General features: G+C 25.8%; 1 protein-coding gene across 4 annotated transcripts; it reads left to right on the forward strand.

Annotated features, from left to right (window-relative positions):
• The first annotated feature begins 978 nt into the window (after window positions 1-978).
• Window positions 979-8,897, forward strand: LOC111690279 (fructose-bisphosphate aldolase). Of its 4 annotated transcripts, none has more exons than XM_023452734.2 (4): window positions 979-992; window positions 5,495-6,313; window positions 6,391-6,590; window positions 8,490-8,897. In XM_023452734.2, exons 2-4 carry the CDS (start codon window positions 5,515-5,517, stop codon window positions 8,583-8,585), a joined length of 1,095 nt encoding a protein of 364 aa, XP_023308502.1. In that variant the 5' UTR covers window positions 979-992; window positions 5,495-5,514; the 3' UTR covers window positions 8,586-8,897. The 4 variants fall into 4 exon arrangements, with proteins under 4 accessions (XP_023308502.1, XP_046804767.1, XP_023308505.1 ...); XM_046948811.1 differs by lacking the exons at window positions 979-992; window positions 8,490-8,897 and adding exons at window positions 3,577-3,639; window positions 7,768-8,165; XM_023452737.2 differs by lacking the exon at window positions 979-992 and adding an exon at window positions 3,580-3,639.
• Window positions 8,898-12,565: the final 3,668 nt, after the last annotated feature.

Here is a 12,565-nt window from a genome sequence, read left to right on the forward strand (position 1 = left end):
TTATATGATAGTATAATTAAATATTTTAACAAAAAATGGAACATACATATGTATATACAATTCTATGAAAATAAAACTAATTTTTTTTATCCCATAATTATACCCTACACCACTATAGTGGGGAGGGTATTATGCGTTTGTGCTGATGTTTGTAACACCAAAAAATATTGGTTCTAGACCCACCTTAAAGTTTACCAATCAGCTATTGAAAATGGTTGAAATCGGTCTGGGTATCATATAGTCGGTAATGTCCGACTATACATTCATACTTTTTTTTTGTGGTTTTATTAAGCATAAATCCAATTTCATTGACTAAGAACAAAAATTATTAATTTTTTACCCCTTTTTAATTTTAAAAAAATGTATTGGTATTCTTTATCGTTATGAAGAGCGTTACCCGCTTATTCACAAAGTTTTTATTTTATATATAGTTTATAAATTAGATTTTGCATGGAAATTATTATATAAATCTTTTATAAAATAAAAATGTTGTTTGTGAATAAGAATTAGAATTTTTTCATGAACAATTAGAATTTTTTGTATTTTTGTCAGCTGTTTACATTAAAAATTATTAAACCTTGCAAATTCATCCGCAACGCAACTTCAACTTTACGACCAAACTAACGACTTACACAGTTATTCGTAAGTCAATTCATCACGCAACGTAACGTAGAGACTAATCGAGAAATCACATTAAACATCCCTGTTTTAGTGTAAAAAAATACCTATTTTTACAACCATGAACAATACAAAAACATCCCTGTCAGAATATAAAGAAAAAAATACAAAAAATTTAAAACGAAATAAAAATAATACATGTGTCTAGCTACAACGACCTTCAAACAACCTTTTTAACGTTTGCTTGCTTACATTTTATTTGGAATATAAGTCGTATTTCGTTTGCCCTCCAGAAGAGAAGCAGCAAAAAAACTCCGGGAATAATTCCTCTTAAGAAAACTATTTGTGAACATTTAATTTATCGTATTTTGCAGGTGAGTTTTCTTTACATTTCTTTTTTGTAAAAAATAAGTGATAAAAAAGTGAAAATATTTTTGTGAAAATTTAAAGTGTATAAATTATTTAAATGAAAAAAGTGCATTTAACATAAATATTAAAAAGAAAACTATTTCGTAACCACTTACAGCCAAAGTGCAGTATGAAAATTGTGTATCTATTTAGAATGCAAAATACTTAAATTCATGGGATACAAATACATTAAAAATGATGAGATAGTTAATTGTTGTTTTCTCCATTAAAATTAAATCATATAACAAATATACTTAAGATGTGAAGTTATTTGTGAAGTTTTAATACTTCACTACTCGTTATCCATATTTTACTTTGTGGAACGAGTTAATAAGTGACATTTGCAATGACACTTTAAATTCAAACATTGTTTCCCAAACTTTTTTTTTCACAAACTCCAGTTACTACCTATATCGTTTGTAAAAATGAAGATTATTTAAGTTTTTATTATTATGCATAATTGCATTTTTCTGCTACGCCCTCATTTGCATTTTGTAAAAATATAAATTTTCTCATTCTCTGTTAGTTTTCTTTATATTTCTCTCTATTCTATTTATAAAAGTTCTCTTTTTTTTGTTTTGTTTATTTCTATGGCATTTTATCCCATGATTCTATCATGCGAAATAAAAGTGAAAGTATAAGAAAAGTTAAAAAGAATTAAATGAATTGAATAATTTATTTATTTTTTTGTATTGAAAACACGAGCACAACAGATGGGTTCTATAATTGATGGATTTCGTCAATAGTCGTACATAGGGTCAATGGCAATTTAAATTGCCAAAGCCTTGGGGCGTTGAGATAGATGAACTTGAAGTTGATAATAGGAAACATTCATTTAGTACAATTTATCAAAACGAAGAACTTCAAAGAAAGAAATAATCGTACTTAACTACATTTAGACTTTTTAAAATTAACCAGTCTTAAAAAATATTCTACAGATTAGTCTATTGACTAGACATTGATACCTGAATAATCTTTGTACTATTCTACTGATAATTGTCTAGTCAACTGATTAATATTCCTATTAGTCTATGAAATAGTCTGGAGACTGTGTAGTAATAAGTACACCATTCTATATGATTATCTATATAGGTAGTACTTAAAAATATGTAGGTATATAATGAAAAGTACTTAATATATTGTGGGAGTATAACGGGTTTGTGCGATGTCAGTAGTTTTGAATATACATAATAGTACTAAATATTCCATAGTTAGAAGAAAGATTTTTTAAGGATAAAATAAAATACTATTTTAAAAATTAACTTCCTTATTCGTAATCATTTATCAAAGGTAATAAACAAATTTTGTATGTGAATATTTGATTTATAAACCTTTGATAAAAGTTTAAGAATAAGACCCTAAATCTTTATAAATTTATCATATTTCCATATAAATTAAACAAAAAGGCAAATAGACAAAAACAGTTGATCATTAAATTATCAGCCTTGAACCGTTACAATTAACTAACTCTCAAAAGAAAATTTAACAAAATGTTAATTTTATTAATATTAAATTGAATGTTGATTGAATAATGCCTTTAATTTGTACACATCTGTACTTTAATATTGTTGTCAAGAGTTTAATTTTAATTGACGAAATTGTTTTTCTAGTTTTGTTTTGAATTAAAAACAACATCCACGAGTACTAAATTAAAAAAATATATATGCATAAAAGTATAAACAACATTGTTTTCATAATCGAATCTAGAATATTTAAAATAAACAAGACTAAAAATAACATTAAACTATAAAAAAACCAAATTTGGAAACTTTATCTACAGTTGTGAAAGCTTAAGTAGCAAACTTGATTTTTTATTATAATTTTTTTTTTAACTACATATTATAATTAATTATAAATTCTAATCTATGTTTAAAATTATTTATATGAAATTATAATTTAATCATGAAAATAATTTTGTTAAAAAAAAACATTACGACAACAATTAGCATTAGGATTTCATTAAAAAGACAGAAGAAATTTAAACTTGTATTATAGAATTTCATTAATAAAACAGGAGAAACAGACATTTCACAATTATAAAGAACATTAAGATATTTCATTTTAAACAAACTAAATTTTATTATAAACCTCTTTATGCTATTTAAAAACTCACATCTATGTGATTTAATTTTCAAAACTGGTTTTATACTTAAAAACACACCTTTTTTCAATTTAATTTTGTGTATATACGATTTTTTTTCTTTTTTGTATCCAAGTATCTTGACAAATTTATGTTTTTTTGGGGGGCTCGTTTTCATATTTATTCTAGACATCACGCAGAGTTTTTTTTATACAAAAATAAAATAAATATAAAAAACGTGGACTTAAACATTATGTACATTAATACATAAATATATAATAATTTATATATATTTTTTTCCTATATTTCGGTGTTATTTTTATCAATACTACGCTATTTGTTTGTGTGCCCCTTATGTCTTTTATTGTTGTTGTATTTCTTTCCTGATATCACCAAATACTTGTTTACTGATAATAGCAGGTTTTTTGTTGTTTTCTTTTTGATTTCTCTTAAAAAATAGAAAAATACGAGGAAAAAAGTATAGTCGAAATCGTTTTAAAAAACAGTTTCAATTGGGCCGTTCAACAAGCAAGGTGTGTGTGTGCATAATAAAATATAATAATATATAAATTTTCCACTAAATACATTTTGGATTATTTCTACTAGAATACATATAAAAAAAGTGCATTATTAATAAATATTTATTAAGTTATTTATGAAAGTGTTTCTATATCATTTAAAACAATTATAATAATAAAAAGACTAATATTTGTATCTAATAAATACATTTTATAAGTGTGTTTGTATAAGTACGAAATCAATTTCCAAAACCACATCTATATAATATATAGAATATCTAACTATATATATTAATAATATCTTGTTTTTGTGTATAGTCAGTAGATATTTTCAATGTCAAGGAAGTCAAATAATTTTTAGAGTTTTAGAAATTTCCATATACATTTTTAAATGTAAATAATATGTTGTGTTTGTCTATTTTAAAAATTTATACGCGTGTGCATTAAGAACGCGCGTGAGCGATAGACTTCCATTCCCATTTCTACAAGAAAATGTCGAATTTGACATTTCCAGAATGTCGTAACCGAAACATTTAAAAGTTGCGTGATAAATAAGTGAAATGTATCTGCAACATTTGTATATACATTTGACCTTTGTCAATGTCATATACCAAACAATTTTTGTTTTACGTAGTTTTTTCTCTACTTTTTTTTATTTCTAATCTCCCCTCGACAATTGAGACTAATGAATCACAAGTGTAAAAATGTTTGAATAAAAAGAGTAGACAGCGTTAAATTAATGAATACATACATTGTTGTATTTACGTGGAAACGTCAATGTTTTAGGCGCATGTGCTGGCTTTTGTGTATATTTTGAAAAAAAAACACAATGATGAGTGAAAGTAAAAGTTTTATAGTTTGAAAAGTAACTCTACTTCCTTACAAAACTACCACCCACGTAAATATTTGCCTACTTACCCCCAGTGTTTCCTTTAAAATTATCCATAAAAAACACGGCATAATTTCAGTTATACTTTTAGTTGTTACATCAGTCTGCCAAGTTACATTAACCCGAAAGGTTCAATAGTATTTACTTCTAGTTACTTCAAGGTATCTAAAATAAAATAATTTTTTAAATAAATATAAATAATTGGAAAATATAGTTAAACATTTAAGTAATTCATAAAAAATTGTCGAATTTGTTAAAATAAAAAATTTAGAAATACTTACTGTATTTATATATATACAGTTTTTATTTTTTAAATATTTCTATAAAAATATAAAATAAAAAAAAAATAGCAAATAAAAAATAAATCGTTTAGTTTTTTTATCAAATTAGTAAAATAGTTCGAAATATAAAAATAAAATTTTTTACAATTTTAAAAACAAAATAGTTTTCATTCATAAAATTTGTATTTTTTTTCAAATCAACATTTGTATACTTTGCCAACATTTATTTCTATTATCAACATTGTTGCTAAACATTATTACAGTAAAGGTTCTTAGAATTGTAAAGCTTTAAAAAGAGTTTTTAAAATTTATTTTACAATAATTTGTAATAAATTTTTTGCTTTAAAATATAATTTTTAAAAATCAGTGTTAAAAACTTTATTGGAATTCTTTATATGTATTCTATATAGGAAATAATAGAAAATTGTGTATACTTGTATAAATACATAACTTGATTATACATACACAAAAACTTCTCTACTGGTTTTAAAAACTCAAATAGAAATACCTACATACTCAACATATAATAAAAAATAAAAATTAAATTATATATCAAGTTTAAAAAAAAAAGTAACTTCAAATTAGAATTACAAATTTTCTCTTTAGATCAAATAAAATACAATTTAACTTAAATCAAAATCCATTTGATGAATTTATACATAGTAACTATTTCGATAATAATTCTTTTTCTTTTTTACAGTTAAGCGAATCTCATTCAAAATGACTACCTACTTCAGCTACCCCTCCGCCGAATTGCAAAAGGAACTTACCCGCATTGCCCAGGCCATCGTTGCCCCCGGCAAGGGTATTCTCGCTGCTGATGAGTCCGTCTCCACCATGGGCAAGCGCTTGAAGGACATCGGTGTTGAAAACACTGAAGACAACCGTCGCGCCTACCGTCAACTTTTGTTCACCGCTGACCCCAAGGTTGCCGAAAACATTTCTGGTGTTATCTTGTTCCACGAAACCTTGTACCAAAAGGCTGATGATGGTACTCCCTTCGTTGAATTGTTGAAGAAGCGCGGTATCATTCCCGGCATCAAGGTCGATAAGGGTGTTGTCCCATTGATGGGCTCTGAAGATGAATGCACCACCCAAGGTTTGGATGACTTGGCTGCTCGTTGCGCCCAATACAAGAAGGACGGTTGCGATTTCGCCAAGTGGCGTTGCGTCTTGAAGATCGGCAAGAACACCCCCTCTTACCAAGCCATCTTGGAGAACGCCAATGTTTTGGCCCGTTATGCCTCCATCTGCCAATCTCAAGGTATTGTCCCCATCGTTGAACCCGAAGTTTTGCCCGATGGTGATCACGATTTGGACCGTGCCCAAAAGGTCACTGAAACCGTCTTGGCTGCCGTCTACAAGGCCTTGAACGATCACCACGTCTTCTTGGAAGGTACTTTGTTGAAGCCCAACATGGTCACCCCTGGTCAATCCTGCCCCAAGAAGAACACACCCCAAGAAGTTGCTTTGGCTACCGTCACCGCTTTGCGCAGAACCGTACCCGCTGCCGTTCCCGGTTAGTATATAAACTATGATACACAAGAGAAAATTTTACTTATACATACTTTTTATTTGATTTGGTAAAATGTTTAGGCATCACCTTCTTGTCTGGTGGTCAATCTGAAGAAGAAGCTTCCGTTCACTTGAACGCTATCAACCAAGTTCCTTTGTTGAAGCCATGGGCTTTGACCTTCTCTTACGGTCGTGCTTTGCAAGCTTCCGTACTTCGCGCCTGGGGCGGCAAGAAGGAAAATGTTGCTGCTGGTCAAAACGAATTGATTAAGCGTGCTAAGGTAAGTTTTTCTTTAACAATTGTTTACGAAAAATGGGCTTAATTGGTTGTTTCGGGTGTTTATGTCTTGTTGGGATTATTTATTTAAGTTATAAAGGGTTTTATATACTTAAGTGTCAAGGATTATTTTATAACTCAACATCCTTTAAAAATATATTATTTAATGATTTAGTATGTTTCATAGCTAACACATAATACATTATTATGTTTTAAGTATATATTTTATATTCCATATATTATTACAACTTATTTCATTAACACACTTTTATAAATGTATGTCTGGTGGAGATTTCTTAAGTTTTATAGTAAAAAAATAAAATTAAGACTATTGTTAAATTCATAATTGATGTCGTATCGTTGTGGCGTTGTGAGTCAAAATTTTACAAATCAAATTTTTATAAACAAAAACAAATCAATAATAAACAAATTACGACATACTACGATACAACCATACAACATCGATTGTGAATTGGTCATATTTTTTATTGTTTTGGATATTTTTTTAATTCTATAGAAAACTATTATGAATTAAATGTTATTTATATGATTTCACTTTTTTAAGGAAAAAAATTTTAAACATTTCTTTCAAAGTGTTTATTGTTCTCAAAACATAAATTTCTTTAAATCTGAATAAATTTTCCAAAAGAAAATTATTGTTTTAAAACTAAGTGTGTATTTTTATATAAATACATGTACTTATCATTAGGCTAATGGAGATTCCTCAAGAGGTACCTATGTTCCTGGTTCCGTTACGGGATATGCTGCTGGTGCTGATTTGTTTGTTAAAGATCATGCATACTAAAAACTATTTCAAAATTAACAACAACTAACATATGCCATTAAATCAAAATTCTCATTTTTAACCTTCTAATTCAATCTCATATTTAAATTTTTCTATTATTTGTAAGTTTTTTTTAAATAATTTAATACAATTTTTATTTATTTTTATTTTCATTCATCGATTATTTTATATTTTTACAACTTTTGTTTTTGCATTGAATATTCATTCATTATCTCTTTTTTCATCTTTAATTGGCTTGATTTTCATTCTTTTTTATGCTTGCAGTTTGTATTTTTTTATTTTACACTTGGCTTGATTTTTATTATTTTTAAATTTCTATTATTTTTTTATTTTATTTACTTACCAAAAATCTATTATTTTCTAAAACCTTATGCAGGCTAATGCACTTGCATGCCAAGGCAAATATGAAGCTGGCTCTATTCCTTCCTATGCTGCTAATGCCAGTTTATTCGTTGCCTCGCACAAATATTAAACAAACAAGTCTGCTTAATTTTATTTAAAAGAATCATATTGGCGCGACTTTTATTAAACGCAATGTTATAAGACTTATTGGATATAGAGAAGTGCCAAGACGAAACAATAAGAATTTAACAAAACAAAATTAAAAATATATTGACAATATTGGTTTGTTAAAAAAAACAAATGCTACAAAGAACCAGTGCAATTCCCTATAATTTTTTTAAATATATTTTATAAATTCTTATAAATTTATGTTTTTTTTATATATTCTTAAACTTATATATTTTTAATATAAAATTCTTGTTATAATCAAAATATTATGTATTTAAGATATTCAAATTTTAATTGGCCATAATAAAATTTATTATTTACAAAAATATTTAACAACAAATTTTCCTAAAATATTGTAAAAATCTTTAATTTTAAGTCTTAAGTTTTTAGTTTATAAAGTAACTAATTAATTTTGTGTTTAATTTTTAAAATCAAACCAATTGCACAATAATTAGGCAATTGGTTAATTAGAATTTAAACTAATTTTAATGAAAAACACTAAAAAAAATTACCCTTGGAGAACACATTTAAAATTTTTGAAAATTTTGTTTTAACCAAAACTTTTGCCATTTTTCTTAATTTTTCTAGGGTAACGGTGAAGCCGCTGTTGGCAAATATGTTGCCGGTAGTGTTGTTGGTGCTGGTGCCGATGCTACTTTGTTCGTTGCCAACCATGCTTATTAAGTTATTGAAGAGTTTGAGAAACGTTAATTGTTTATTGCAATTTATTTATTAAGGACAAACAAACAAAGAAATTACAAATTTAAAACAGTAATTATTATGATGATGATGAAGACATTAAGAGAAAACTATGTTTCTACTAGAACAACAACAAACACCCACATCATAAATAAGCATAATTTAGAAGACAACTCTACAACATCATTACATTATATAATTTATTTATATTTTAATTGTTAAGCACAAAATAAATTTAAACAAAAAAATCATTAACAAAAAAATAATAAAAAAAAATTATAAAAAAATCAACAACAACTTGAAATGTCTTTCTTTTTCAAAAATATTAAAAAAAAAACAAAAACCTTGTACCTCACAAAAATTTTATATTAAATATTAAGAAAATGAATTTAGAATGCTTTCAATAATTGTTAGAAAAACCAAAGAAGAGGCAGCACCTATTTAGCTAAATGCTTTTTAATTAGTTGGACAAATATATATTTAAAGATGAACTTAAAGAAAAATACAATTATAAAAGAATATATGAGTTAGTTTTAACTACCATATCGATGTTAAATAAATCCCATCTATAAATAACTATTAAAAACTTACAAAAAAATGTAATAACTATTGTTATAAATGTTGTTAAAGCAAAATAAAGCATTCATTTATTTAAAAAAAAGTCAAATACTATAATGTTTTTTAATATTAATTAATGAGAAAAGTTTTAATTGTAAACCAATAGTGAACAAATTGTAAATGTTTGTTCATCGATATGAACAGTGTTTCATAGTTGATTAATATTTTTGAAACTTAAGATAATTATTAAAAATTTTACTATGGGCCTGATCGAAAATGCATCTGTTGCGCAGTACGCATAATAGAAACTATAATGACCAAAAACAAAACGAAAAACATAATTTTTATTAATGCTTTTTCAAATCGAGAGTAAATCAATTAAGCAACTACTCATCATATACACTGCATTGATTTGTATTAGATTTTGTTAAATTAAATAGTTAAATAATTGTTGCAAAAAGTTCAAAGTTGTCAAATTTATTTGTAATTTTCAATTGAAAATTTTTAATTTTCCTTATGTATATTTACTACAAGAATGGCATAATCCTAAACTCTGGATCTGAAAAATAGTGGAAAAATAAGAGAGCATATATTATTAAAAATTATGTAAAATCTACACAGAAAAAAGTTTCAGCGTGATTGACAAAAGTTAATAATATAAAAGGTTTCTAAATTGTATGAATTTTTTCATATTAATTTTTTGAAACAAAATCTAGAAGCCTCGACTTTAAATATTTCAAAATTTATCTATATTTTTCTTTTTGTTAAAATTTTTTAAAATTTTCTTTGTAAATTTATTAAATTATGATTTTTAGATTAAAATCGATGGAATATTCGTGAAATTAACCGCATTTATATTTTCTTGTTTTACAATTTCTTTTAACATTTCAATTTCTGTTTTTTAATTATACAAAATTCGTTAATAAATGAATATGGAAATAAATTAGTAGATAATGAATTGTTTTTTTTTTACAATTTTGCCATAAATATAGTTGAAAAAAGTAAAAATTCAAAAAATTTCCGTCATGTACAAATTCATACTTTTTATGAACTTTTAATATTCTGAATGGAAATGGTTTGGGAAAAAAGGAATGTTCGATTCATAATTATTATTTAAAAAAATCATTATTTTGAAAAAAATATAACTTTTTATCAAGAACTCTAAACTTGAAGGAATGAAATGAGACATTTCTTTTTAACAATATGGCAACTTTAATACCATATGACAAACATTTTTAATAATCATGAATTGTTGAAGCCCCAAAGTATGCTTTAAAAAATTAAAATGATTTATATTATTGCTCTTTTATATTATCTTGCTCTTTGAAATTAGAAAACAATAAGATTACATTTACATTTAGACAATTACCTTGAATGCCACATGAATTTTTTCCGTTACTTTATTATACTACCATTTAAATTAAACTTGAAAACGTGTTTAAGTTTTTTTTTTTTAAGTTAAATTAAAACATTGTGTATTATTTTCATAAATAATTACGATTTGTGTTCCCCAATTTGTGTAGGGTATATATTGCAGTCGATATTTTACTCAAAACTTCTTTACATTAATATGCGTATGCTATTTTTAGACATGTAAATAAATGCAGATACATTGAATTAATGTTTAACTATTAAGTATATTGTATGTAGACTCTTCTTGTGCTTATCCAGCCATAAACTGTCTGTATGTTAATCTGTCAGTCTGTAAGTTTGCCATTCTGTCGTCGATCCAATGTACATTCAATATTTATTGTATGTTTTATTAATCAGTTAACCAGTTTTAAATGCATTCCGCATACGTTCAACAAATCATACAGTTTGGTCAACCAACTGACGAACGATTGGTGGTGATGTTTGTGGTAGTTGTTTGGCTTGATATTCAGATTGTTGTGGATGGACGTTGCTGTTGAGGTGGTATATTGCTGCAGCAGCGGTTTTGCCCTTTACCCAGTTTCGGAAAAACACAGTGGCTTAAAGTTTAAAGAAACAACAACAAAAAATCAAAAACTTAAAAAAAGCTTTTATGTAGATAAATTCATGTATTTAAAAATACGTTACAAGTATGAACATAAAAAACCAACTGCAAATGGTCAAAACCACTTAATCAGTCTACTAAAGTAGTGGTTGGTTATAGAGAAATCATGTTAAAGACAATAATAACCAACTACAACAGTAGCAACAACAACAACTCATATTGATGCGATGACTGCACAATTATATTTAGCCACTCACCCTGATTAACTGGCATCATAGTTGTTTAATTGGTTACAACTAGCAATATTAAAGTGAGCGTTTTTTTAAATTTAAAAAAAAACTGTTTCTGATTTAGAATATTTAAGTTAAACATAAATTTTATTAAATTTGTAAAATATTTATTATTAGATGTATTCCCCTAACTGTCTAGAATTTAAATATTTCAAGCATTTAGTACTTTGACCTATAACCTCAGACAATAATATTAAGCATTAGTATTAGTTTAAATAAAAATGTCTTGCAATCAAATTTTAATTGCCTGCAATTTGTATTTGTCCGTTTGTCTAGTGTTTTGTTGTTCAAATAAAAACCGCCTAAAAGAAATCAAAATTGTATAAGTAATAATAACCCTTTTTTATGGCTAATGGGTAACAGTTACCATTGAATATTAAAAATATATTTTAAAAACCAGTGCACGTATTGTCTTAAAAATAATACAAATATTTAAAAAAATGAACTTCAAGTTAATATTATGGTATGATTACGTTTACAGAGGTAAATTTTTTCATAAATTTTGATGAGAAGGTTTCAAAAATTAATTTGCAAATACATTTTAATTTTCAAATTAAAAAAAAAAACAATTATTTGTATCTAGTATTAATACCCTATGGCAAAATCTGAGGGCATATTAAATTTACAATTGTGCTTAAATAATGATTATTAAAGTTTTCGGTTTTTTATTTTAATATTTTTATACTTATTTTAAAAAATCTTAAAAAACAAAGTCATAAATCGCAACAAACAAAGGTAAAATATAAATTATCATTTTATGCAAATTATTTTATCCTTTTATGTCCTGCATAATTTAGAAAAAGAAATTGGAAAAAATTTAACATTGCTTAATATCATAATGTGAGGAAACTGAGATCTGTTTAATAAAATAGGAATGAACTTAAACATTTTTTCTCACTTATTGAAACAAAAATATTCGAAAAATTAACAAATTATTAAATAGTTGATCTTTTTTAAATTTATTTTTTTGGTCAATTTTTTTTTGTAAAACTACACACAAAAAACCTGATTATGATTTGCAATTGTAACCACTTACCTATAAACATACTTTTCAATAAATAGTACTTATCGTTCTGATTATATAGAAGTGCTTTAATAACGTCTTATTAATAATGTCTTATATAAATGCTTTGTATTTCATA

This window comes from Lucilia cuprina, chromosome 4 (genome assembly GCF_022045245.1).
Source record: "Lucilia cuprina isolate Lc7/37 chromosome 4, ASM2204524v1, whole genome shotgun sequence".
In the NCBI taxonomy this organism is placed as follows: Eukaryota; Metazoa; Arthropoda; class Insecta; order Diptera; family Calliphoridae; genus Lucilia; species Lucilia cuprina.

Coding starts and splice junctions, on each gene's coding strand:
- LOC111690279 (XM_023452734.2), top strand. CDS start 5,515: ATGACTACCTACTTCAGCTACCCCTCCGCCGAATTGCAAAAGGAACTT. Junction 6,314..6,390: donor CGTACCCGCTGCCGTTCCCG/GTTAGTATATAA, acceptor TAAAATGTTTAG/GCATCACCTTCTTGTCTGGT. Junction 6,591..8,489: donor AATTGATTAAGCGTGCTAAG/GTAAGTTTTTCT, acceptor TAATTTTTCTAG/GGTAACGGTGAAGCCGCTGT.